Source organism: Pantherophis guttatus, chromosome 11, assembly GCF_059756535.1.
Source record: "Pantherophis guttatus breed Tessera chromosome 11, ASM5975653v1, whole genome shotgun sequence".
NCBI classification, from domain to species: domain Eukaryota; kingdom Metazoa; phylum Chordata; class Lepidosauria; order Squamata; family Colubridae; genus Pantherophis; species Pantherophis guttatus.
Window position 1 is genome coordinate 16,725,733 of NC_142073.1, and position 26,924 is coordinate 16,752,656.

General features: G+C 41.0%; 1 protein-coding gene across 1 annotated transcript in view; it reads left to right on the plus strand.

The window, feature by feature from the left end:
• Positions 1 to 26,924, plus strand: part of WWOX (WW domain containing oxidoreductase) — a 609,400-nt gene that overhangs the window by 14,242 nt on the left and 568,234 nt on the right. The window contains exons 4-5 of the mRNA XM_087877071.1: positions 28 to 206; positions 18,556 to 18,662. Coding sequence (XP_087733197.1) covers positions 28 to 206; positions 18,556 to 18,662 — 286 coding nt within the window. The remainder of the gene's footprint in view (positions 1 to 27; positions 207 to 18,555; positions 18,663 to 26,924) is intronic.

Here is a 26,924-nt window from a genome sequence, read left to right on the forward strand (position 1 = left end):
AAAAAACCTTCTTGTTTTACTTCAAAGCCATATAAACAAGAGGACCACATACCTGGATCCCAGAATGGCATTCACCGTGGAAGATAATCCCATGAAAAGCAACATGAAGCAGAAGTATGACGGTAACACCACGGCAATGGAAGTATTAGAAGGCCGAGACTTGAGTGGCAAGGTGATCATAATCACAGGAGCAAATGCAGGAATAGGTAGGTGCAGCCAACCCTTCATTCAACCAGCATTGAGTGTTGGACCTTCCTTCCTTCCTGCCTTCTTTCCCTTCCTTCCTTCCTGCCTGCCTGCCTGCCTGCCTTCCTGCCTTCTTTCCCTTCCTGCCTGTCTTCCTTCCTTCCTGCCTGTCTGTCTTCCTTCCTTCCTTCTTTCCCTTCCTTCCTTCCTTCCTCCCTCCCTCCCTGCCTTCCTCCCTTCCTTCCTGCCTTCTTTCCCTTCCTGCCTGCCTGCCTTCCTTTCTGCCTATCTTCCTTCTTTTCCTTCTTTCCTTCCTTCCTTCCTTCCTTCCTTCCTTCCTTCCTTCCTTCCTTCCTTCCTTCCTTCCTTCCTCCTTCCTTCCTTCCTTCCTTCCTGCCTTCCTTCCTACTTTCCCTCCCTCCCTCCCTCCCTCCCTCCCTCCCTCCCTTCCTTCCTTCCTTCCTTCCTTCCTTCCTTCCTTCCTTCCTTCCTTCCTTCCTTCCTTCCTTCTTTCCCTTCCTGCCTTCCTGCCTCTCTCCCTCCTTATGTAATGTATGCATGTTGGATCCAAACCTGGACATTTTTTCAGGTGAAGTGTAGGTGTGCCAGCTGTATTTGTCTATTGCACATTAAAGGTGCTTGCCTTGATTACACACCCACTCATGAGGCCAACAAGAGGTAAGGTTTGTTTCAGGAGCTGCTGATAGGTACCGTAAATGTATCCATAATTGCATCGAAGCCATCTTTCAGGGCCATCTGGATGCTGCCCTCTTCTGGCTGATCATCTAAACTTTATTCAAAAAAACAATCTCATTAGTTTCAGCTGAACTTTAGATGCCAGAATAATTTACCTGCATGGGAACTCACTTTCTTAATTACTAGCTTTTTAAACCACTGGAATATTTCTTATTTTACTGGGGAACAGAATGCAGAAGTAAGGACGCCTTGCGATGGTGGCAGATATCTGTAGTTCGGGTATAGGATGAGGGTGGGAAATTCGTCCTCCCAGCTTGTGGGTTGGTTTCCGAACGTTTCGTTGCGAGGCTAGCAATCAACCAACCCACAAGCTCAGAGAACAAACCTCCACCCTCAGTAAAGTTGTCTACTAAAAGAAGAAATGAGGGAATCTTGTTCTTGCTTGGTGTTTGAATAAGGAACATTCTAGAACAGTGATGGCTAACCATTTTGCCATCACGTGCCAAAAGCGGGGGTCGTGTGGGGCGGTCATGTGTGTGTGTGCCCACACCCATAATTCTATGCTCCCTGCACGTGTGTGCGTGACCCGTCCCCGCACTCCCCCCGCTTTTGGCAAGCAATGGCATGGGGGCCTGATAGGCCCGTTTTTTGCTCTCCCCAGGCTCCTAGAGAGGCTCTGGAGGCTTGGGAGAGTAAAAAACGGGCCTTCCGGTCCCACCGGAAGTCGGCAAATGGGCTGTTTCCAGCCTCCGGAAGGCCTCCTGGGGGTGTGGGAAAGGCCGTTTTCACCCTCCCCAGGCTCCTAGAGAGGCTCTGGAGGCTGGGGAGAGCAAAAAACGGGCCTTCCCCACCCCACCCCAGGCCCTCCGGAGGTAGGAAATAACCTGTTTCCTTACTTCCGGTGGGCCCAGAAGCCCCGAAAATCAGTTGGTCGGCGCGCGCATGTGCGCTGGAGCTGAGCTCGTGTGCTCACTGATATGGCTCCGCGTGCCATAGGTTCGCCATCATGGTTCTAGATTATTTAAACTCTCTAACCTAGTGCTATTTCAATATGCCAGTCCTCAGTGTTTCCACCTCAAGGAAGGTATTACGGTTCCTAGCATCCTTTCCAGGTGTAGTAAAGTTCAAGAAAGCTTTTGCTTTCTGGATATCCCTTCCTTAGTATTTCATTTCCCGTAATTACCAATTACTCATAGTGTGATTAAGGAAATGGTTGTGTGAATGTCAAAAGGCTTCAGGAGCATGTCCCAAAGGTGCTTTTTCAAAAGGCAGCTGGACTTTCTTTGTTTTTCTCTGAAGACATTTCGTTTCTCATCCAAGAAGCTTGTCAATTCAAGAGAGAACTGAGAACTGAAGAAGCTTTTTGGATGAGAAGCGAAATGTCTTCAAGGAAAAACAAAAGGAAGTCCAGTTGCTTGATGATTGAGAATCTTCATGGACCTTTCAACAATCTAGTCTCCTGCATTAATTGGAATCCTCCATCCTCATGCATTTAATTGTCCAGCAATTAAAAACCAAGTTTTGTCTATTGTAAAACATTCCTAAGCCATGTAATAAAATCATCTCTAGTTTTCTAAACTTCACTTTCCTTTTTGAGTTTCTGCATCTAAGTTAAGAAAAACTCAGTAAAAAAAAGGTGACACAGTCAAGCTCAATTTCTTATTATAAACATGTTTTTTAAATGTTGATCTCTTGGTAAACAAACTTGTATTGTTATTTCTTTTTGTTGGCTCCGTTGCATGGAAAAGCAGGATTAAAAACGCTGTTAATGTATATTTTGATAGTCCTTGTCCATTTTTGTAGATTTTTTTTCTTGTCCTCACTAGAGGGCGATGTTGCTCTTTAGAAAAATAATATTGGCCCATGATGGCAAAGCTCTTTCAAAGTTTGACCAAAACAAAGATTAGTTTTGACTGGGCTATTTTATATTTTAATTGCTGGTGCTAAAGTTCAGAAGTGGAAAGGTATAGGAACTAATCTCTACTAATAATTGAATTCAACTTTATTGGCAAACATGCCTGGCAGGATGAAACACAGTGTGAGTTAATAGCAGCCCCGTATTTTTAACTGAAGGCTAAGATGGATGTAGTTATCAAAGCACTAACCTTTGTCTTCATCTAAAACTTTTTTGTACGTCCTTGAAATCTCACGTAGGGAGTTGTGTATGTGTGCTGCAATCTGTCTGTGGTCTTATAAGAACTGATACTTCTGGAATTCTTTGTCCCTTTCCGAAACAGAATAACAGAGTTGGGAGGGACCTTGGAGATCATCTAGTCCAACCCCCTGCTCAAGCACGAGACCCTATACCATTTCAGTCAATTGGTTGTCCAGTCTCTTCTTAAAAGCCTCCAGGGATGGAGCACCCACAATTACTGGAGGCAAAACTGCTCCACTGATTTAATTGTTGTAACCAGGGGTGAAATGCTACTGGTTTGCTCTGGTTCGGTAGTTAAAAAAAGCTACCGGTTCCTCAGAACGGTATTTCCGATGATCAGCTGTGCCGCACGGTTTAGCTTTGCTAGAAAGCAGGATTTCTAACAAAGCTAAACCACGCGGCACAGCTGATCCCCCCCCCGCTGTTCTACTTCCCTTCCTGAGCCTCCTTTGGTGCATCCTGTGCATGCACGCGCAGCAGGAAATCCTGCTTTCTAGCAAAGCTAAACCGCGTGGCACAGCTGATCCCCCCCCGCTGTTCTACTTCCCTTCCTGAGCCTCCTTTGGTGCATCCTGTGCATGCACGCGCAGCAGGAAATCCTGCTTTCTAGCAAAGCTAAACCGCGTGGCACAGCTGATCCTCCCTTCGCTGTTCTACTTACCCAAGCCTCCTTTTGGTGCGCACTGTGCATGTGTGTACACTACATATGTGCACACACAGCGCATGTGCGCACACAGCACATACATGCGCACAGCGTGTGCTTGACACGCCGTGCACATGTACGGCCAACAAACCGGTAGCAAACCGGTTCAGATTTCACCACTGGTTGTAACTATCAGGAAATTTCTTCTTAGTTACAGGTTGGTTTTCTCCTTGATTAGTTTCTATACATTGTTTCTTGTTCTTCCTTTAGGTGCTTTGGAGAATAGGTTGACCACCCCCTCTTCCATGTAGAAGCCCCTCAAATATTGGAACACTGCTATCATGTTACCCCTAGTCCTTCTTTTCACTAGACTGAAAAGGTTTTCTAAATTCAGGGAATCCCTCATTTTATTGCCTGCCTCATTTAGCAATCACAATCACAATGGTGATGTAAAAGTAACTTTATGCCCAGTTATCACATTTGTGACTTTGGTAGGTCTGTAAAGTAAAGGAAAACTGAAGTAAGATTGTAACTGCAGTTGCGGTTTCTCTTAGTGACCATTTTGCTGGTTCTAATTGTCACTAAACGAGGACTACCTGTAGACTCACATTTTTAAAGGTTAGAAAGGGGAAAAAAAATAGACTCCTTGCACTATACATCTACTTTTTCACTAAACCTCTTTTGCCTTTGAGATTGTATTAATGTTTGACCTTTATTTCTGCATGAATTCATTTCTGTATGAAAAAAGTGTGGACTAAAGTAAAAAATGGAAACTTAACTGTCCAATTAAACATCATTTTGTTTTCAGTTTTTAAAATTTAATTCTTATTATTCCTGAGTGAGTTTGAGAGAAAATATATAAAAATCAAAGAAAAAGCCTGCAGTTAAATCCGTAGACACCAAAGGGAAAGTTAAATGCTTGGTTCTCAATTTTTAGTTATTTGTTCCTTCTACCTACCATGGAATTTGAGGTTAAGGTGGAATGGGTAAAAAAGTTTACAGAATACAGCTTCTAGAATTCTTTCCCATCTTTAAACTTGATTACAAGTCACATGGTTAGGGAAAAAAAATGAAGGCAGAACTTAGAATGGAGAGATGGATAACATTCTGAGCTACTGTCCAGCATCTCTAGAAATCTATTGGAAATCTATTGGAGATTCCCCCCCTACCCCCTCCCTGCTTGGATCCAGGCCCATTTTGAAACTCAGAATTTCTTTGGCTGACGTTTTCCTCCATACAAAATTCAGTTCAGTTTTCAGAAAATAATCTTGCTTTTGAATAAATGGATGAAGCCCTTGAGACCCTTAACACAATTTCTTCCCAATATTTTTCAGAGTTGGACAGAACGAAAAGAAAAATCAGAAAAATAAAAAGAAGCACAATGTGTCAAGCTTAGCTCAAGAAAGACAAAGAAAATTCCAGCCGAAGTTCAGTCTTTCATTTGCTTACATCCAATAGACAGAATCTTGCCGTACTAAACGTTTACTGCTCTCTCTCCCTAATGGATACATCCTGAGAGATTCTACAAACTGGCTGTCCTAACTCTCTTCCTCTGTCTCCTACCCAGCTTTAGGTTGTGCTGCCTAATGTCTCATACTCCCTTTCTGGACTGCGCTCCTTATTTCCTGAGAAATTGTCGCTTCATGTGGTCCATCACACAGTGTTTCCGCATTTTCCCTCTCTTAAGTAGTTGCACAAATCTGTAACTTCTGTGGGGGTTTGAACTGCGTGTAGTTTGATTTTGCTTTGTTTTGAAGTTGTATGAATTGTGAGAGGCTGCACCAATACGGCAATGCCATTGTATGTGTTCTGACTTAGGCCTTCCAAGATCATGAAGCAGACTCCTCGTCCCGATAAAACCTCTTTTATTTAGATTAAAGGGAAATTCCTCTCCAGCAAAGTCCCGGCACACAGTCTTTCTTGAGATTTCACAAATACAGACCTTTTATCAGGCTTGGAGAGTTGCCAGACCGATACCTCCAAACGCCACGCTGTAGCAGCAATTAGTTGGCAAGAAGTCAGATCTTCACCCTAATGAATTGAACTAATTGTCTCCTGCAAACTCCCCTCCCCTTCGCTCCTCTTTATTCCCTATGGGAGGGGCCATTCACCGTCCACCTGTACCTTTACTCCTGAGTTGGCCCTTGTTCCTTAGCTGTTCTCTTCTCCTGGCATCTCTGCGCATGCGCACATCGGGAACAGGCTCCAGCTGTTCTACTGCCCCACTGATATTCGATTCTGAAGGCAGCTGATAACTGTCGGACGGCCCTGGCCCCATCTCTGCCTCCGACGCAGAGCACTCATCAGAGCCTTCCCCAGACTCCAGGACTGGCCCATGTTCCTCCCCAACCTCCTCACTGTCTGAGCTGCTGGCGGGCCACAACAGTATGGTTGCATCTGCTTTTGAAGAAATCAGGAAGATAAAGCATTCAGAAGTGATTTTAGATTCCATTTCCCCTCTCAACCCTTTCTGTGCCGCCTCTTGGTTAGGAGAAAGTTTTTTGTTTTTGTTTTTTTGGTTTGGTTCAGTCGATGCCTGAAATGGAAACAATCAGTAATGGTACATGAAGTATGCAAAACTAGGCGGTATGTAGCGTTTGTGTTAAATTTTACTTTAGGCTTGTCAGAAGGCAGACACATGCTGCAAAGAGAAAAATGAATCAGGATGCAGTCATTGGAACCAAAGTGGCAGATGCGATCACGTTTTTGGATTAAAGGGGAATGTGTAAAGTTGGTATTGGAGGTGAGATTATTAAAATTGGAAGCGGAGCTGAATTAGAAGCCTTGTTTCCTTTCCATATTCTTCTTCGCCAGTTGCGGTTGACAGATCATTAAAAGTAGGCCGCAGGTAACATAAGCAAGAACTTTAGGAGTAATAAACTTGATGGTGACGGGGTGGGGGCGGGAATTCTAAAACCGAATAAAGTTTATGCTAAATTGGTTTCTTGGGCTCCGCAGTCCTTCCAGAGGTTGATGGAAAAACCTATTAAATGGCCTATCTTCTGGCTGGATCGCATCATAGGGAATGTCTTTCTGAGCATCATAAGGGGATTATCTTGCTACCTAGACGCTGCATGTATGATACGCTTCTCTGAAAGTGGAGATTTTCATCAAGAACTTGGTGCTTATATTTGGGATGGTGCCGTGGCAAATAACCATGAGTAATTTCTGTATCTTGAAAGTTCCTCCAGAGCAAATGCTAGGCAGCGTTTGTTCTTGATACGAGAAAGGAGTTTTCAAAAGGACTGAGTTTGGCAAAACATGCAGTTCAGGGTCAAATATATTTTAAGAAATGTTCTGTTGCCTTTAACATTGCTGACATTTGACTCCTGAAGCAGCAATTTGGCTTTTCTAGAAACAGAGAGAAAGAGACAGAGATGAAAATTTTCCTATCCAAAGAGAGTGAGAGAGAGAGAGACAGACAGACAGAGAGACACGCACAGAGAGAGACAGAGATAGAAACAGAGACAGAGAAGAAAATTTTCCTATCCACAGAGAGAGGGAGAGAGAGAGAGACAGAGACAGAGACAGAGACAGAGACAGAGACAGAGACAGAGAGAGACAGCGAGAGAGACACAGAGAGAGAGAGAGACAGAAGAAAATTTTTCTATCCAAAGGAGGCATTTGAATTAGCAAGTTTGTCTCTGTAGCCAGAGCTTACACAATTATTTTCACACTCTTTAACATGAAAAAAGCTAGTTGCATTTAGCCTATTTTACAGTTTTAACATGAACATTGAAAGGCGTGATATATTTCATAGGATAAAACTAAAACAAAATTAGTTGGAAACCAGGTAGAACAGTACACAATAAAAAATGAAATTGTGGTGCAACAGTTCTTGATGCTTAGAACAGTCACCCTGTAAATGAACATCAAGTGACTTTTAAACTTGCTAGAAGTCAGAAATTTTATGAACCCTGGTACCTGATCAGATATACTTGTGCACCTGAAGTTCAATTGAAACACAGAACATTCAGAAACATAAAATAAACAAAATTCATTACAATCTGTGCCATTGTAGTATATGTCATTCTTGGGAGCATTTTGGAAACCTTTGAATTTTATTCTTTGCCCCAGAAATAATCTAATGAATTGAAATGTGACTTGCTTAGTTATAGAGATGCATTTTGAATACATTTTATTCCTTTAGAACCCTGAATAACCATCATTATTGCTTTATTGTTAGGGATATTGTGCCATTCCAACCCAAAAGGATTCTGAGTAATTTCCATTCCCTCTTTGATCAAATTAAAAATAAACACAAAGCAACCATACAGCAAAATAATTATTAGGGATTGTAAGTAGAATTACCCAAGTCATTCTGAATATTTTTTTACTTTTAACATCGTATAACATCCTACTATAATACTATATATTCTTCATCTCCTAATCTTTGCATTGTCAGGGCAATGCAGTTAGATATAACTATCTAACCAGTTATACCATACATTCCAAATCAAATAATACTCCATTTCTCCTTTATCTTTTATTTCCATTGTCAGCCTATCCATCACTGCGCAGTCTAATATTTTCTTTATCGCCATTTCTTCAGCTGGTATGTTTTCATTTTTCCAGTTTTGCCTGTAGACAATTCTAGCCGCTGTTAATACATGTAATATTAAATATTTTTTTTATTATTAAGGTAAAGATTCCCCTCACACATATGTGCTACTCGCTCCCGACTCTAGGGGGCGGTGCTCATCTCCGTTTCAAAGCCGAAGAGCCAGCGCTGTCCAAAGATGTCTCCGTGGTCACGTGGCCAGCATGACTAAACGCCAAAGGCGCACGGAATGCTGTTACCTTCCCACCAAAGATGGTCCCTATTTTTCTACTTGCATTTTTTACGTGCTTTCGAACTGCTAGGTTGGCAGAAGCTGGGACAAGTAACGGGAGCTCACCCCGTTACACGGCACTAGGGATTCGAACCGCTGAACTGCCGACCTTTTGATCGACAAGCTCAGTGTCTTTAGCCACTGAGCTATAGTTCCCTGCTAACATACCTAGTAAGAATATCTCTAGTTTTGGTCTTTGATAACTGTGAATGGGCTAGCAGACACAAGACCAATGAGATGTCAGGAGGAAGGTGTTCTAAGATAGGGGCTACCACTGAGAAGACACCCCCCCCTAGGTTCCACAAGAAGGCATTGCTTCAATACCATCATGCAAATGACATTTTTTAAATTATAAGTAGTCCTCGTGTTACAACAGTTCATTTAGCTCCCTTCTGAAGTTATAACGGCACTGAAAAAAGCGATTAATAACCGTTTTTCACACTTAACAACTATTGCAGCATCCCCATGGTATCATGTGTTCAAAATTCAGATGCCTGGCAACTGACTCATATTTATGACGGTTGCAATGTCCCGGCATCATGGAATCACCTTTTGTGACCTTCTGACAAGCAAAGTCCATGGGGAAGCCAGAGTCACTTAACAACCGAATTACTAACTTGACTGTAGTGATTCACTTAACAACTGTGAAAAGGTCGTAAAACGGGGCAAAAGTCACTTAATAACTGTCTCGCTTAGCAAGATAAATTTTGGGCTCCGTTGTGCTCGTAAGTCGAGGACTACCTGTACTTTAGTAACTTTAAACTCATACTGGGTAGAATGCTAACTTTCGTTAATAAAAGTTTGTTTCATCATTGGAAGTGTGTAAAGGAAACTGTGAATGGAACATCGTGTGAGGAAACTGCCATTTTGTTCCATTTTCTTTTTCCTCGAAGTTGCACTTGTTTCCTCAACGCTGAGAAAATGTGTTGGCTTAATGCTTGAAGGATCCAGCATCGTTTAGCTGACGAAACAGTCTTCCAATTTCATCCGGCTTGAAATATGTCTTTTTAATCTTATGAAACTGCTTGTATTAATATTGCACTATTGTACTTGCCAAAAGGAGATTTAAAACATGCAACTAATTTTGTTTTTCCTTAATGCTTAATTAGTGCTCTCTTCTGCAGTTGGCCTGCTCACAGGAGCTGCAGCGGAATTGCTACATCTGAAAGAAACCGCTGTTATGAGGCTGGATCCTGTTTCTTCTTTTTCTGGGGGAACCAAAAAAAAAAAAAAGCATATATTTATACTCATGGGTATCATTGTTCCTGCCATTATCCCAGAAGGCAAACTTCTGCCTTTTGTTTTAATTGCAAAAGTAGGTGACAAATTTTTCTTTGCTCTAAATGTTCTGTGACTTCTCCGTTGTAAAATAAAAATGACAGGTTGTAGGTTGGGCAAAGGAAAAGAAAAATGTAAGCGGGAGGCTGTAAAAGGAGCAAAACATAATACTTTATAAACGAGGAAAATGAAATTTCCGGCACTTTTAAAAGTTGTCCTAAACTAATGGCAGCTGGGAAAAATGGCTGACTGACTAGCCTTGTGTAAAACTCCACGTTTTATTTTGTATTTGCTTGCAGGAATTGGGTATGTTAGTGATCTGTCCCCGTCCACACACACACACAAACACAGCCAGCCGAGGGTTAAGGAAACACTTTGGCACACACCCAGGTCTTTATCTCCAACTTGGCAGCGATTTACACACTGTCTGCCAAGTGCATTTATTTCCACAAAACAGAAAGATAAGATACTTAGCGTACAAAAGTCCAATCAGAATAATATTCCTCTCAGCAGTTTCCGGACGAGGCTTTAGTGACTCTCCAAGGTTTACTTTTGTTCGTCACAGGGATCGCTGGCCACCACCCTCTATTATATCGTCTCTGGGGTGTGGTCCAGTGACTCAGTTCTAATCCCTAGCACGCCTCCTGAGCTGCTGCAATCGTTTATCACGCCTTCGGAGGCATGCGTCCAGGAATGATGTCTCTCCCTCGCTCTCATCCGAGCCACCTGTCTCCCTGCTAATCTCCTCTCCCTCGGCCGGCACCTGAGACAGTGCCAGAGGGGAGGGGCCTGGAGAGGGAGGCCTGGCTGACTCCTCTTCCTCATGCTCGGAGCTTTCTTCCTCCGATGGGACAGGCTCAGAGGGCGGGGCCACAACACTTAGCATCTTAGCCCCTGAGCCACCGTGTCCCTTATTGAGGTCAGTACACCGGCTCTAAAATATATTTAGTTCGTCCATTCGTTTACCAAGGTGACTTTCTACCCTTTAAAAAAAAAAAAAAAATTGAATATCTGGTAGCAAACTATTTTAAAACTACATCATGAGTTTAAAACTCATGATTTAGTCAAATGTTTACTGGAAAAGGGGGCTTTAATGCTGCAAGGAAATAGCCGGTGTGAGAACAGGTACCTAACCCCTGTGTAGGTACGTTCTTGAATATGAGATAATGTAAGTCGAGCATTAATGGGACCAGAATGATAGCTTCTACACAAGATCTTAATAACTAGGCAGATTCTTATCAAATAATGAACAGTAAATGGCCAAATTCTTACTGATCCTTTAGGTACTTTATCTCCTAAGCCTTTTGAGCCTTCAACATTTATAGACGGCTTTCTAATTTGTCTGGGAACAGTTCATAAGCCAATGAAACTGTTTTAATGAAGAAATTGCATCTTGCCATAAGTAGCTCCAGGCAGTATTCTGGCTATTACATTTTGGGATGACTGACCTTTCTGAGTGCTTCTCAAAGGCAGCCTCATATAGATAATCTTACTATATCAAAATATCCCGCCTTTTTATCACCCCCTGCCCAGCGATCCACCTAGATAGCTCAATAATTCTCTGAAAATACCTATTCAATCACACATTTTTGTGCCTAATTCTATGTGAAATACGTTTTTGCAATTTCCAAAGAGAAGTAGATAATTGAAATGTTTAAACTGGAACTCTATTTGGTCTAAAAGCTGTGTGCATGTATATATTTATACAGTATATATAAAGTTGGCATGTACCATGTTAAAGTACTTTTTATTCCGACAGTAGTAGATATCAAAATTCTACCTTGCCTTTTTCAAACCATTTTTTAAAAAAATGAACAAATCTTAATATTCTTGATGCTGGCTTTTATTTTAATGAAGTAGACTTAGAAAATAACAATGGAATTTAGCTAATATATTTTGCTTATATTTCATCTTCATTTTTTAAATCTTTGCAGAATGCACATGTTCTGTAGAAGCACATTCAAACTATTAAGCATGATACAGTTTAAGTTTTTGGTCAACTTTACAGAATCTAGTGCTTTGTATATATATGGTTTGCCAAATTAATTCTTAAATCAGACAACTAATTTGAAATATGTACTTCTGAAAAAAGCATTCTGCTTTTCTTGCATTAAGTTTATGATTGACTTAACCAGGGTTTTTTGAAATGACATTTAACCATGGTTGGTTGAATAAGTGATACATATCATGCTAATCCCCAAAGTATGTTTTGTTTGCAAATCACAATGATGATGATGTTATCCATTTCAGTCGTGTCTGACTCTTGTCAATTCTATAGGCCAGGTCTTTCCATACCTTCCGATCTTATGCTACTTCTTTGAGTTGTTCTATGCTCTGGTTGATGTAGTGGCTCAGTAGCTAAGACGCTGAGCTTGTCGATCAGAAGGTCGGCAGTTCAGCGGTTCAAATCCCTAACACTGTGTAACGGAGTGAGCTCCTGTTACTTGTCCCAACTTCTACCAACCTAGCAGTTTGAAAGCATGTAAAAAATGCAAGTAGAAAAATAGGGACCACCTTTGGTGGGAAGGTAACAGCGCTCCGTGCGCCTTTGGCATTTAGTCATGCCGCCACATGACCACGGAAATGTCTTTGGACAGCGCTGGCTCTTCGGCTTAGAAACGGAGATGAGCACCGCCCCCTAGAGTTGGGAATGACTAGCACATATTTGCGAGTGGAACCTTTACCTTTATGCTCTGGTTGGTGTCAGTTTTGATGGTAGCTACTTTAAAACTAAATCCTTCAAACTTCCTAATAGACTAGTGGTCTTTACAAATCCAATTAATAAGTTTCTTGATTTAGTCATCATCTGATAGAGAATTGGGATGGGAAACAGAGTTGGGTTCTTGAGGGATGATTGGGTTAAGTTGAATAGCTGGAAAATGCAAAATGTTTTTCTGCTTTCTCAAAATATTTAAGGTATGCTCTGAACCCCAATAATTCAATCTTGTTCCACTTTTGAAAAATTCTGCCCAGTGCTTGATGTCTCCATTGAAAAAAGTCTCTGAGAAACATGATTGTAGGAAGAAACTATGTTGGCTGATCATCTTATTCCTTGAGATGTACCGTATCTTTTTCTAATTGGGCATTCTAATTTATTTTATATTCTACTGTTTGATAAAGCCTTTGGAACTGAAGTAAAATAAAATATCAAGATATAAACACTTCAGTACTTTAATGAACCAAAATAAACAGAGGTTTCTTCTGTATATCGTACATGAGATGATAATTTATCTTACACTCCAGTGATGATGTATAAAATGTCTGTGTTGCTTCAGATATCTGGCAGCGGTTACCTCAGGAAATCCAGAGGCTAACAGTTTACCGAAAATACCATATATTATAAAATATTAATGGTTTAATGAAGAACAGAACACTGAACGCTAGTGGAATTTCATTTTTTTTTTAAAAAGGAAATGATTAATATGGGGTGAGCCATATTGTTTGTCGGCTTGTTGCCATTTAAAATAGATTGTCAGGGGAAATTCAGCTTAGACTTTGTTATTTGAGCTTTATACTGAGCATTATTACAACAGTCTTTTGTGTATACATTATTAATATTCACACCGGTTTTATTATGAAGATACACTGAACTTTCTTATATCTTTTACTTCTATTTTTTTAAAAAATTACACGTAGTCCTCAGCACACAAACACATTTGAGCCCAAAACTTCCATTGCCAAGCAAGGCAACTGTTAAGTGAGTTTTGTCCCGTTTTATGACCATTCTTGCCACAGTTGTTAAGTGAATCGCCACAGTTGTTAAATGTTGTGGCCCGTCAGCGGCCTGTGCAGATTGTTGCTGATTCCGACAATGAGGAGGCTGGTGTGGTGCTTGGGGCTAATTAGCCACTCCCTTAGCCTATTTAAGGAGGAACGCCGACTGAAGCAAGTTGTAGGGAACAACTTTAGTTCACTCTACTTCGCGTCTGGATTCTCTGCAAATTGCTTCTGGGCTTTCTGCCAACCTTAGTAAGATTGTGATTACTTTATCTTTGGTTTCTTGTAGGCTGTTAAGAAAGTTTATTAACAGCCTTTGTTTGGAAAAGACTGAGTTATTTTAGTAAATTAAGTTTTGTACAAACTTTGTGTGTGCTGTGTTCTTTGGGATCTGTAGCTGGGGCAGAACATTAAGTTGGCTTCCCCATTAACTTTATTTGTCAGAAAGTCGCAAAAGGAAATCACATGACCTCCGGGACACTGCAACCGTCATAAATACATGGCAGTTGCTAAGTGTCCCAATTTTGATCATGTGACCACAGAATGCTGCAAACAGCTGTAAGTGAACAATCTCATAACTCACTTTTTTCCAGTGCCATTGTGACTTTGAATGGTCACTAAATGAATGATTGTATTTCTTTACTGTAAAAAAAAAAATGCATAGGTAACTTGAGGATTGTAATTTGAGGATGACCTGTACAGTTTTATGTAGGGGATATTTCATATTGGGCTACCTTCAATATTTCAGTAAGACGTTTGCAAAACAGTTGAGAGGATTCTCCAAAACTAGGAAAGGATTGAAGTTCAGGGCACTTTCCATAAAATAACCTACTGCAGTGATGGCTAACATTTTCCTGACCGAGTGCCCAAAGCACATGCCCGAACCCCCAAAATTCAATGTGCGCACGGCTCCTGCACATGTGCCCCCTGTGCATGCGTCCATTCATGTATGAGTGGCCCCCTGCATACGCCCTTTCTCCCCCGCACATGTGCACACGCCCCCCCCATGCCCCACCCTCACACATGTGTGCACCCCCCCATGTCCCCTGCCCCGAAGACCAGCTGGCTGGTGGGAGATGTGCACGCATGCACAGCGGGGCTGAACTAGGGCGACAGCTCGTGTGCCATCAGAGAGTGCCATAGGTTTGCCATCACGGACCTTGTGTCTCCAGAAGGACTGTACCAGTGTCACCTGCTGGTAAACTGATTCCACTCTCTGTTGACCATGAATAAATATTTAAAGGTGTGTTCATGTTAACCATGATTGTTAATTAGAATCAACCCAGAAGATGTTTGAAGAGTTTTGGAAGGGATCTGAGAAGGGACGGCCGATCTTTCTTAACTGTGAAGATTTAGAGGGAAAGGAAGGGCACTAAGCAACCATTTTCATTTTCAGCACTTCTGATGATCTCCTTAGAAACTTGCTGGGGAGTACTTAAACTTAGTAATCAAGTGCTACTTGTTTGTATTACAGTATGAAACCAATTTTGAAACAAATGTAAATGGCTTTTAAATATCAATATTTTATTAAAACAGTAAAGCATATGGCCCACTAAAAATGGAGCAGCTCAGCAACTGCCTTCCGAAAGTTTCTTTGCTTGCATTTGCTCAGTGGAATTAAAACAGGGAAAAGTATTTTGCATATGTTGAAAACTAGATTCATCTGCATGCGGTGAATTACTCAGATAATTAAAGTTGCCTGATAGAATGAATGGCTTTAAAAAGGAAGAGAAATTGCTTAGACTTAAAACACTGTAAGCATGTAATTGCACAGAATGGTATAAATTTATGTAAGCTGTTGTTTCTTTAATCTTAAGTTATACCCTATGTTGTAAACTAAATTTGTCTTGCCCCAGGGTACTGCTAGAAGTGAAGCTGCGTATATTTAATAGTGTTTTTCCTTTGGATAAATAAGATTTAAACCAATCCTGCATCTTGCTTAAAAAAAAGAAGAAGAAGAAGAAGGAACAAATGGTCATTTTTTGTTGTTGTATTATCTGTTGTGTTGAATATTCAAGCACTAATTTGAGTCTTTCTAGTTGGAAAGTATTAAGCTGGGATGGTTAGTCTAGAGAAAAAAAGGGCTGGGGGGAGGCATGATAGCAGTGTTCCAGTATTTGAGAGATTGCCACAAAGAGGAGGGGGTCAATCAAAGGTGTTTTTTCAAGAGGCAGCTGGACTTTCTGGTTTTTCTTTGAAGACGTTTCGCTTCTCATCCAAGAAGCTTCTTCAGCTCAGAAGCTGAGGAAGCTTCTTGGATGAGAAGCGAAACGTCTTCAAAGAAAAACCAGAAAGTCCTCTTGAAAAAAACACCTTTGGGACAACCATGACCTGGATAACTGAGAATCTCCGTAGACAGGAGGGGGTCAACTTATTTTCCAAAGCACCAGAGGGCAGGACAAGAAACGATGGATGGAAACTAATCGAGGAGAGAAGCAACCTGGAATGGAGGAGAAACTTCCCAGCAGTGAGAACAATTAACCAGTAGAATGGTTTGTCTTCAGAAGTTGTGGGTGCTCCATCACTGGTGGTGTTTAAGAAGAGACTGGACAGCCACTTGTCTGAAATGGTATAGGGCCGTGAGGGCGAACCTATGGCACGCGTGGCACAGGTGGCACATGAAGCCATATCTGTGGGCATGCGAGCATTGCCCTAGCTCAGCTCCAGCGTGCATGCGCATGCCAGTCAGCTAATTTCCGGGCCTTATGGGCCTACCGGAAGTCGGGAAATGGGCCGTTTCCGGCCTCCGGAGGGCCTCTGGGGGGTGGGGAAGGCCATTTTCACCCTTCCCAGGCTCCTAGAAAGCCTCTGGAGCCTGGGGAGGGCAAAAAAAAGGGGCCCACTGTGCCATCATGTACCAAAAGCGGAGGGAGCACGGAGGGGTTGCATGTGCATTCACGAGGGTGGGGCACATAGAATTATGGGTGTGGGCATGCGTGTGCCTGACCCCCCGTGCTCTCCCCGCTTTTGGCAATCGATGGCAAAAACATTAGCCATCCCTGGTATAGGGTCTCCTGCTTGAGCAGTGGGGTTGGACTAGAAGACCTCAAAGGTCCCTTCCAGCTCTATTCTGATTGATATTTCTTATTTGGTCACAACAAAATGCTTTCAAGTTTTATGTCTTCAGCTTCTCCCTTCTATATAGTGCGGGTTGTCCTAAACTTACAATGGTTCATTAGTGACTGTTAGAAGTTACAACGGCAGAAAAAAGTGACACGGCTTTTTTTGACACGTTGCGGCATCCCCGAGATCAGGCTTCTTTACCATAGTTTATGATCCTGGTAGTTGAATGAAAGCCGTCTTGCTGCTTGTAATTGCTTGTAATCTTCAGATGTAACTTCCCCTTCCAAGGCCATTTGATTTAATAGCAATAACACTTAGACTTATATACCATTTCACAGTGTGTTACATCCCCCTCTAAGCAGTTTGCAGAGTCAGCATATTCCCCCCCCCCACAATCTGGGTCCTCATTTTACAAACATCAGAAGGATGGAAGGCTGAGTCAACCTTGAGCCGGTGAGATTCGAACTGTTGAACTGCAGGCAGCTGGCAGGCAGCAGAAGTAGCCTGCAGTACTGCGTTCTAACCACCACACCTCCATGGCTCATTTAACCTTTCCTGCTACTCCTCTCTGCCCTCCGCTATGCCATTGCCTTTGTGAGATCAAAAGTGTGGATGGGGGGGGGGTGAAGCAACTTCGAAAAGTCAACCGGTCTTGCAACCCCACTCCCCTTGGGCATGGCTCAAATTAGCCAGGTAGCCCGAATGTCAACCCGCAAAGCATTTCTGATCTGGTCTCGAGTTGCCATGGGCAGGAAGGAGGGAGAATTGACGGAGCAGTTCGGCAGCCACTTTCAAAAGCACATTCCACACATACCTTCCAAAAGGTTGGATCTCAGATTACCAGAGCCGGCCTGTGAGGCGTGTTTTCTACAGCCCGCGAAAGTGCCTCATTGGAGAATGTGATTTATGACACAGCCTTAGAGGAGGGGGGAAACAGGGTCAGAGTTGAGTCGTAAATTATGTTTGGCAGAGTTGACTTCACTCGGGTAGTTGCTGACATGTTGCTTCTAATAAATAACTGGATTTCTTTTGAAACTTGGCTCAAGGCTCATGAGTTAATTAGGGCATCTGTCGAAACCCTGACATCGAACACCTGCACGAAGAACGCCTGCGAGTAGATTTCTGAGGGAATGGATGAAGGTCTGAGGGAAGAGTGCATTTGTGTGTGGGATTGTCTGGAGGTCTGTAAATAGGATAAGGATTGAAAACATGAGGATTTAATAGGAGGAGGATTTAAATGATTGAAATAGGAGAAGGAAGATGTGTTGGATATGTTTACTGCCTACAAGCTGTTTGTAAAAATAATAAAGGCGGGAAATAAGTAAATACATAAACACAAAAATAAGTAAATAAATATTGTGTCTACTTTTGGAAAGAACAGACAAGCTCCCTGACTTCTTTCCTTCACACGAAACGAGTCCTTTTTCTCAGTTGCCTCCTCAAGCGTGGGATGCTTGCACTAACTGAAATAGAAGATTAATCCATGTGCTAAAGATCTTGTCAGTTTTTTAAATAGTTGGGCCAGGTCGATTTGCATAGGCTTTTGTTCATCGGATTCATTTTCGGTGCTTTTACAGCTGCCTTTCCCCTACCTTAGTTTACTCCAAGTAACTCTGCCCCCAAAGTCTGTGTTACATTTAAAACGTTAGCTGAAGCATTTTTTTGAAGAAACCCGTAATTGAAAAATCTCAAAGGAAATGGATAAAACGCAAAAGAGCAACAGTTAATCACGCTAATGAATTCACATCTGAAGCAGGAAAAAAGCTGATTGCCGAGTTTATAACACTGCTATTTTTATTCTATATCTATGCATTTAAGTTGACTTTGTTTTGTATCGGTTCCAGGTTTTTGTAAGCTAGCTTGAAATTTGATGAGTCAAGAGAATAAATATTTCCACAGGTACTTAGGATCCAGGCAGTCATATTTCCCTGCTGACCTGATGCTGTGTTCCTTACCATGTCTTCTCAATATGTGTTTTGTGACAGGTTTTGAAACGGCAAAATCTTTTGCCCTCCATGGTGCCCATGTTATTCTAGCCTGCCGAAACACCTCAAGAGCTGAGGAGGCCATGCGCCAGATCTTGAAAGAATGGGTAAGGACTTTTGCTTTGTAAATACATAAATCTATGCTTTAAAGCTTATAAATGCTCAGCGATTCCTACTTCAAACTCCTAGGCTCCACAATTGGTGCATAATTTTGAGAAAAGATGCCACTTAAAAATGAGAAATTAAAATGACATTAATAAAATGTAGAGACGTCAGCTGAGCAAATCAGGTAATTATGAGTCACTCAAAGTGAGAAAGATAGATAGATAGATAGATAGATAGATAGATAGATAGATAGATAAAATAGAGAGGTCGAGAGATAGAGAGATAGATAGATACAGAGGTGGGTTTCAGCAGGTTCTGACCAATTCTGGAGAACTGGTAGTGGAAATTTTGAGTAGTTCGGAGAACTGGTAAATACCATCTCCAACTGGCCCCGCCCCCATCTATTCTCTGCCTCCCGAGTCCCAGCTGATCAGGAGGAAATTAGGATTTCGCAGTAATCTTCCCCTGGAGTGGGGAGGGAATGGAGATTTTACAGTATCCTTTCCCTGCCATGCCCACCAAGTCATGCCACGCCCACCAAGCCACACCCACAGAACCGGTAGTAAAAAATTTTGAAACCCACAACTGGATGGATGGATGGATGGATGGATGGATAGATAGATAGATAGATAGATAGATAGATAGATAGATAGATAGATAGATTGTAGATAAATGATAGATATACTGTTAGATAGATGTTAGAGTGAGAGAGAGAGAGACAGACAGACAGACAGAAAGATACACACCCAATAAAAAAAATTAAATGCCTGAGCAAATCAGTGTTTTGATTTTGGGCTGGAAAGGAAACGACAATCCTTGAGGATCCATGGAGGAAATACCATTGTGTTGGATCCCACCACTGAGAAGACTCTGTCATTCCTAATATATCATTTCTTTCATTTCATTGGAGATGTTTGGAATAATAACACAGGCCCTTTCTTTGAGAAAGTTTATAATTTAAAGATTAAATTAACACATTTGAAGGCACAAAATGGAAAAGAGGATAAAAGATGGATGGAACACATGATTTCTTTAAAAATTTTGATAGGAATACTGGCAGTTGCAAAGTGTGAATATTTGGGCCCAAATTGAAGGAGATACAGATTTTACTTTTAATGGATGGAATACAAGTCTTTTTTTACTGTTACTGAGTGTACTACTAGTAGTATGGTTTGAAACACATTGCATTAAGTGTAAATAGTGTGGTAAAATATAATGGAAACCTATGAAAGACACCAGTCTTTGTGAAATGTATTTCAAATGTTTGTATGGAATCTGTCTTGTGAAAATGTTCTGTCACCTTTCTAGGGTTGCATTTAGCTTCAGTTCATTATGGGAACCTAGCATATACCATACAATCATCAAGCATCTAATTCTGCTTTTCCTAACATGAGGCTCTCCAGGCCCATTGAAGTTAAACTCATTCAATGTGCAGAAATGGGTTTTTTAGGTTAACCCTAAAAATCAAAGGAAAAGAAGACTCGGAATATTTTATAACATGGGAACTATTCTACAAATGGTTAATTGACAGATACTGAGGTTAGAGGAGTGGATTTATGTGAAATGCGGACTATATGAGAAAGAAAAACTGATGAGTATATAGTTTGATGGTTATATAATCGATATTATAATGGAAGATAGTATACTTTTCAATAACGATTGATATTATCACATACATGTTTATGTATATATGATTATAATGATTATGATGATGTTTATATGTTAGCACTTTGGACACCTAGGAAACACACTGTTCAATATAGAAAAGAAATACGTGATATAAAACAATATTTAATATGAAGTTAAACTCATTCAATTCATAGCTAACATGGTCGAGGAACTTTTCGTTAGACCTAAGAAAATAGATGTTCCCTCTGTGCTGGGTGTATGTTTATGTATGTTTCGATAAAAAGACAACATTGGATGAAAAACGTTAAGATATCTGAGCAGAAAGAAGATCCATGTTTAACTGAAGTCATTGTTTCAGCTAGAAACTATAGTCCTCATATGTTGGTCTACCCAGGACAGTGGTGGGTTGCCCCTGGTTCAGACCGGTTCGATAGAACCGGTAGTAAAACTGGAGAGAGGCTCCACCCACCAACCCCAATGTCATCAGGAAGCTTCTGCGCGTTGCGAACTGGTAGTAAAGGTAAATAGAACCCACCTCTGACCCGGAGGATGTGAATCTTTCCTTTCAGAAGATTTTACTGTTTTACCCATGTGCAATGTGATAAAGTAATCAGTGCAATATGAAAGTTGCGATCCTTGGAATGAACGGGAAAACAAAGTTTTTGCGTTGCCTTTATTTTGAATAGCTTCAAAAGTGGAGCGCTTTCTTTATTAGCCATTTCTCTCTCCTAATTGTTCACAATGCTATTTAATCTTAGACTACAATAGCTGGAGTACCTTCGGTCTATCTCTGTAATGGGATTGCTGCTGTTTATTGAGAAGGACTAATTAACTTTGATGATTCCACTAATATTATGGCACTTTGACAATACCTCAGATTTATGACTCAGGTAAAATACATAAATGAAATGCAGGTGCTGAAGCAGAAAGAATAAGTTGTTACTGAACTTTAATTACTTGAATTGCATAAGTAGGAGAGAATTAGTGGGTGTTCAGAATTTACATCATTTGGAAGTAATCTTTGGAGGAAGATAAAGAAAAGCTACTTAAACTGAAAAAAAAAGGCAATTTTATTTGCAATAGATTTATGGTTTAAATCTAATAGAATGACACTTTTTTAAAAAAATTCTTTATCAAGTGTATTTGTGTTGGTTTGTCAACACTTTCTGTTGGGAGTCTATTGATATAATGGATTTCTCTTCAAATTATCTTTTATTTAAATTGTATGGCTTCCACCAATGAAAGACTAGCTTGCTCTTTGATGCCATTGGTCGGTCTATTTTGACTGCCAAAGGATACATTAACTAGCACTTGAATTGGGAGCCTCAATGTTACAGGGACAGAATCTTAAGATGTCACAGATATCTGCATATCGCACTGCATATTGGACATAAATACAATAGAGAGAGTCCAGAGATATTTTACGAGAAGAGTCCTCCATTCCTCTACCCGCAATAAAATACCTTATGCCACCAGACTCCAAATTTTGGGCTTAGACAACTTAGAACTACGCCAACTTCAGTCTGACCTAAGCATTGTACATAAAATTATCTGCCACAATGTCCTTCCTGTCAATGACTACTTCAGCTTCAACCACAACAATACACAAGCAAATAATAGATACAAACTCAAGGTAAACAGCTCCACACTCGATTGCAGAAAATATGACTTCAGTAACAGAGTGGTCAATGCCTGGAATGCACTACCTGACTCTGTGGTCTCATCCCAAACCCCCCAAAACTTTAATCTAAGACTGTCTACTGTTGACCTCACCCCATTCCTAAGAGGTCTGTAAGGGGCGTGCATAAGTGCACCAGCGTGCCTACTGTCCCTGTCCTAATATTCCTTTTTACTTACTCTTTTCATATATTCAAATTATGTTTATACTTTTTATACTTTTATTCTGTAAGAAAGAGTCATTGTTTTTCAGAACACAAAATCCACTAGATCAGAGTATAGCAACTGGAATTGCAAACATGCTTTTTAAAGAGATTCATGAAATGCAACCTGTACAAATTAGATACAAACATCTTGTTTCTTTTATGGCAAAATTAATCTCATTAGAGGAAAATAAAAAAAAAATTAAGCATGAAAGGATCTTTTGTAAAGATGCCACGCTACACAGAGCCATACCTACCAACAAACATTTCTGTTGCATTCCAAGAAATAAGATAGTGATGTGTGGAAAATATTTTATTATTCTTAGACTTCTATGCCACCCATCTCTCTCAGGCTATTCTAGGTGGCTTACAGTCAAACAATTGAAATGACATACAAAACATTGAAACATTAAAATGTTTGGCTCTACTTCTGGGCGATACTCCATTTGAGTTGCCATCAGTTCGTGTGGCCATCTTTTCATGTTCCAATTGTCTTTATTCTTGGGGAACATCAGGTAATATTGAATCTGCATAATAGTATCCTAAAGAAAGGATATGCAAAACAGATATATGAAACAGAAGGGTACCCTCTCACTCTTCCAAGCCTTATAACTGTTTGTGTATATTTCTTTCTCTCTGTCCAAATCCACTAATAGTAAATAGTCTATTAGATAGGGGTGAAATCTACTTATCTTCTCTACCGGTTCGGAAGTACGCGTTCTGCGCGTACAGGTCTCATGTGATTTTGGACCTAGCACAAAGCTTCTGCGCATGTGCAGTGGGTCAAAAACAGGCTACTTCCTGGTTTAAACCTGGAAGTAATGACGTCTGGGTGGGTGGACAGAGCCTCGCATTGCCACTGCTACCGCTTCTCCGAACCATGTGCCACCGCCGCTACCAGTTTGCCCGAATCAGTGTGACCCGGTAGCATTTCACCCCTGCTAGGGTAAAATGTTTAATGGAGTAAAACCCAGGGGTGAAATGCTCCCGGTTCAGACCGGATCGCCAGATCCGGTAGCAATGGCGGCAGGTGTTTCGGAGAACTGCTAGCAAAAATCCCTGCCCCCCCATGCCCAGCTGAACTGTGTCTCAGCTGGAATCGTCAGAGGCTTTTAAAAGCATTTTTTATACAACCTCTTTGGCCAAAGAGGTTGTAGAAAAAATGATTTTAAAAGAAAAAAAGCCTCTGATGATCAGGCAACTCACCTGGGATCATCAGAGGCTTTTAAAAGCATTTTTTTACAACCTCTTCGGCCAAGGAGGTTGTAGAAAAAATGGTTTTAAAAGTTACAAAAAAAAAAAGTTGGCCACGCCCACCCAGTCACATTACACCCCCCCCACCAAGCCACGCCCACAGAACTGGTAGTAACAAATTTTACATTTCACCACTTGTAAAACTCAAATTGATAGACCTCTAGCTGCAGTTGTGTTTTGACGATTTGGTCATAATTTAGAACTGCATGTTAATTTCTTGGCTGCAAAAACCTGAGCCACCTCTTCCTCCAAAAAGGAAATTAGAATCTCAGATCTTTGATACATTTTTAATCAAAAAGACATTGTCAAGCATAAATCTCTCAGCAATAGCCAAGGCCCTAAAGCAGCCAGGAAAAAAAAATATCAATACTTTGCAAAGAAGGGAACGGTTGTTCCAATTCGCTTGATTGACTTTAAGACTTAATGAAAAACACTCCAGTAGAGTTTGTAAACACGTTTGCTCACGAGACTGCTGAAATCCTACGCCACAAGCTATAGAAATCAGAGGCCTATTCCCTATTACATTACATTGACATCATTGAATGAAAGAGTAATGATTGAGCAGGGTTTCACAGCTCCCAACTGTAGGTATTTCCTTAATGAAGACTTCAGAAAATATGCAGAGTGATGAGAATTGAATCCAACGGATCACAAGCAGAGGGAAAAATAACTGTTAGCACTGCTTGTCAATCGTTAAAGGGCTGAAGAGTTCTTCAGGTTCATTTAACAACCGCATGCTTCTCTTAACGACTGCAGTGATTTTTGCTTGGCAAAAGTCATAAAATTGGGCACAACTCAGCTAATAACTGCCTTGCTCGGCAGCAAAAATTGTGATCTCGAGTTGTGGTCGTAAGCTGTACTTGCTTTGTTTTTCCATGCCTTGAGTGGCAGAGCATGATTCTGACTGCAGAGTCTTTTTTGCATGAAATTTGGCACTATAGTATCGCATCCAATGATTCTGCAGCAAAGAAATAAAATGAGGGATTAAGAAGATACAGATAATGTATGAAAATAGTGTAAGGCATCATTCCCTTTCCCCTCCCCTTCACCCTCCCCTCCCCAATTTTGGTCTTATTGCTATAATATTCCCATCAGCATTTGGACACCTGAAACATTCAGGACAGTGATTTATAAAGAAATAATAATAATAATAACAACAACAACAACAACAACAATAATAATAATTTTATTTCTATACCGCCCTTCTCCCGAAGGACTCAGGGCGGTACGCGTTTAAAAGGTAAATGTGAATTAAAACGATTCAACAGCTTCCCAAACTTGGATGAACTATTGAGGTGTGTTGTGTTTTTCTCCTTGTACGATAAACATATGGTATGAATTTTCTTTCTCTCATTACAGACGCTGGAAGAAGGGGAAGACAAATATTTATAGTGTGCTCGTGTTTTACAGTAAAAACACTGCTCAATTTGTTTATACAGTTCCACTGTTACAGTTTTTATGGTTGGTAGTGAAACCACTGTAAAATAAGAGTCTGGATTATATAGCAGATGTGGTGAGCCTCTTCTACTCCAATAGAACAAGCAGCCCATCGTTGAATTGTGGATATCATTTATATTAAATCAATGTTCTGAGAAGGGCTGAACTATTTCACACTTTTGTCTTTGTATGCCTTTAGACATGCACCACAGGGGTGAAATGCTCCCGGTTCGGACCGGATTGCCCGATCCGGTAGCGATGGAGGCGGGTGGTTCGGAGAACCGGTAGCAAAAATCCCTGCCCCCCCCATTGCCCAGCTGAGCCGCGCAATCATCAGAGGCTTTTTTTTAAATTTTAAAAGCATTTTTTCTACAACCTCTTTGGCCGAAAAAATGCTTTTAAAAGTAAAAAAAAAGCCTCTGATGATTGCACGGCTCAGCTGGGATCATCAGAGGCTTTTTTTTTAAAAAAAAGCTTCTGCCGATCAGGCAAGTCAGCTGGGATCGTCAGAGGTTTTTAAAAGCATTTTTTTTACAACCTCTTCAGCTGAAGAGGTTGTAGAAAAAATGGTTTTAAAAGTTAAAAAAAAAAAAGTTGGCCACACCCACTCAGTCATATTACCCCACCACCACCAAGCCATGCCCACAGAACCGGTAGTAACAAATTTTACATTTCACCACTGATGCACCATCATGATACCATCTACCTGTGGACTAATGGCTAATTTTTTAAACATAACTAATTTCTTAAAAGTACAGGTAGTCGTCGATTTAGCACTGCCATTGAGATCAGAATTTTGGTGGCTAAGCAAGACAGTTGTTAAGTGAGTTGTGGTTGTTAAGTGAGTCCGATTTCCCCCAACTTGGCTAAGAAGATTGTAAATGTTGATGATACCGACCCTTGGATGTTGCAAGTATTGTCATAAATACTTGCTGGTTACCAAGTGCCTAAATTTTGATCGATCTCTAAATCAGGGGTGTCAAACTGGTGGCCCGTCAGATGCATCACGTACAAGCCACACCCACCCAGGCTCCACAAAGGCAAAAAATGTTGCGACACATAACGTGATGCGATTGAGTTCGACATCCGTGCTCTTAACCAAACCAAATTTTGAAATATAACAGCGACTTTCTAGTTCGCTCAGAAGATTTGATGGATTTATTTCAGAAGGTTCTGACCTTCTACCAACTTAAATTGGTACTTCAATTTTTCTCCCATTTGGTTTTCAACAGTTGCCATGACTTCCCTGTGAAATCAAGTGACTTCATTCACTACGAAAAATAGGAGCGATACTGATTTGCAGTGGCTCAGTGGCTAAGACGCTGAGCTTGTCGATCGAAAGGTCAGCAGTTCAGCGGTTTGAATCCCTAGTGCCGCGTAATGGGGTGAGCTCCCGTTCTTTGTTCCAGCTTCTGCCAATCTAGCAGTTCAAAAGCATGTAAAAAATGCAAATAGAAAAAATAGGGACCACCTTTGGGAAGGTAAGAGCGTTCCGTGCGCTTTTGGCGTTTAGTTATGCCGGCCACATGACCACGGAGATGTCTTCGGACGGTGCTGGCTCTTTGGCTTTGAAACGGAGATGAACATTGCCCCCTAGAGTCGGGAACGACTAGCACATATGTGCAAGGGGAACCTTTACCTTTACCTTTATTTTGAAATCATGGGGGCTTCAGCACTTGAGTGGGAATAAAACTGTTAGACATTTTTCTAAACATACCAATGAGGATTGCTCTTCTTAGGTTTAATCTCTAATGTATGGTGAGCATTCATTTAAAGTAGATCTTTGAAACCCAAAACTTTTGATTTACAAGTAATACTAAGCCAAAATGTTCCTTATTTATTTGGGGCTCCACATATTATATGGACTCATCTTTTAGGGATTAGCATAATGTATAAACCAGGCCGATATAGACAGGCTAAGTCACCTTTTTGATAAACCTGGCTTGGGGTTGTGGAAATAGAGCCACTGCACAACGTTCTTTAGGAGTGTCAAGACAAGGTTATGATGAGATGACCACTTCTAGGGTTTGGACTAAAATGGGGGTCTTCAACCTTGGCCACTTT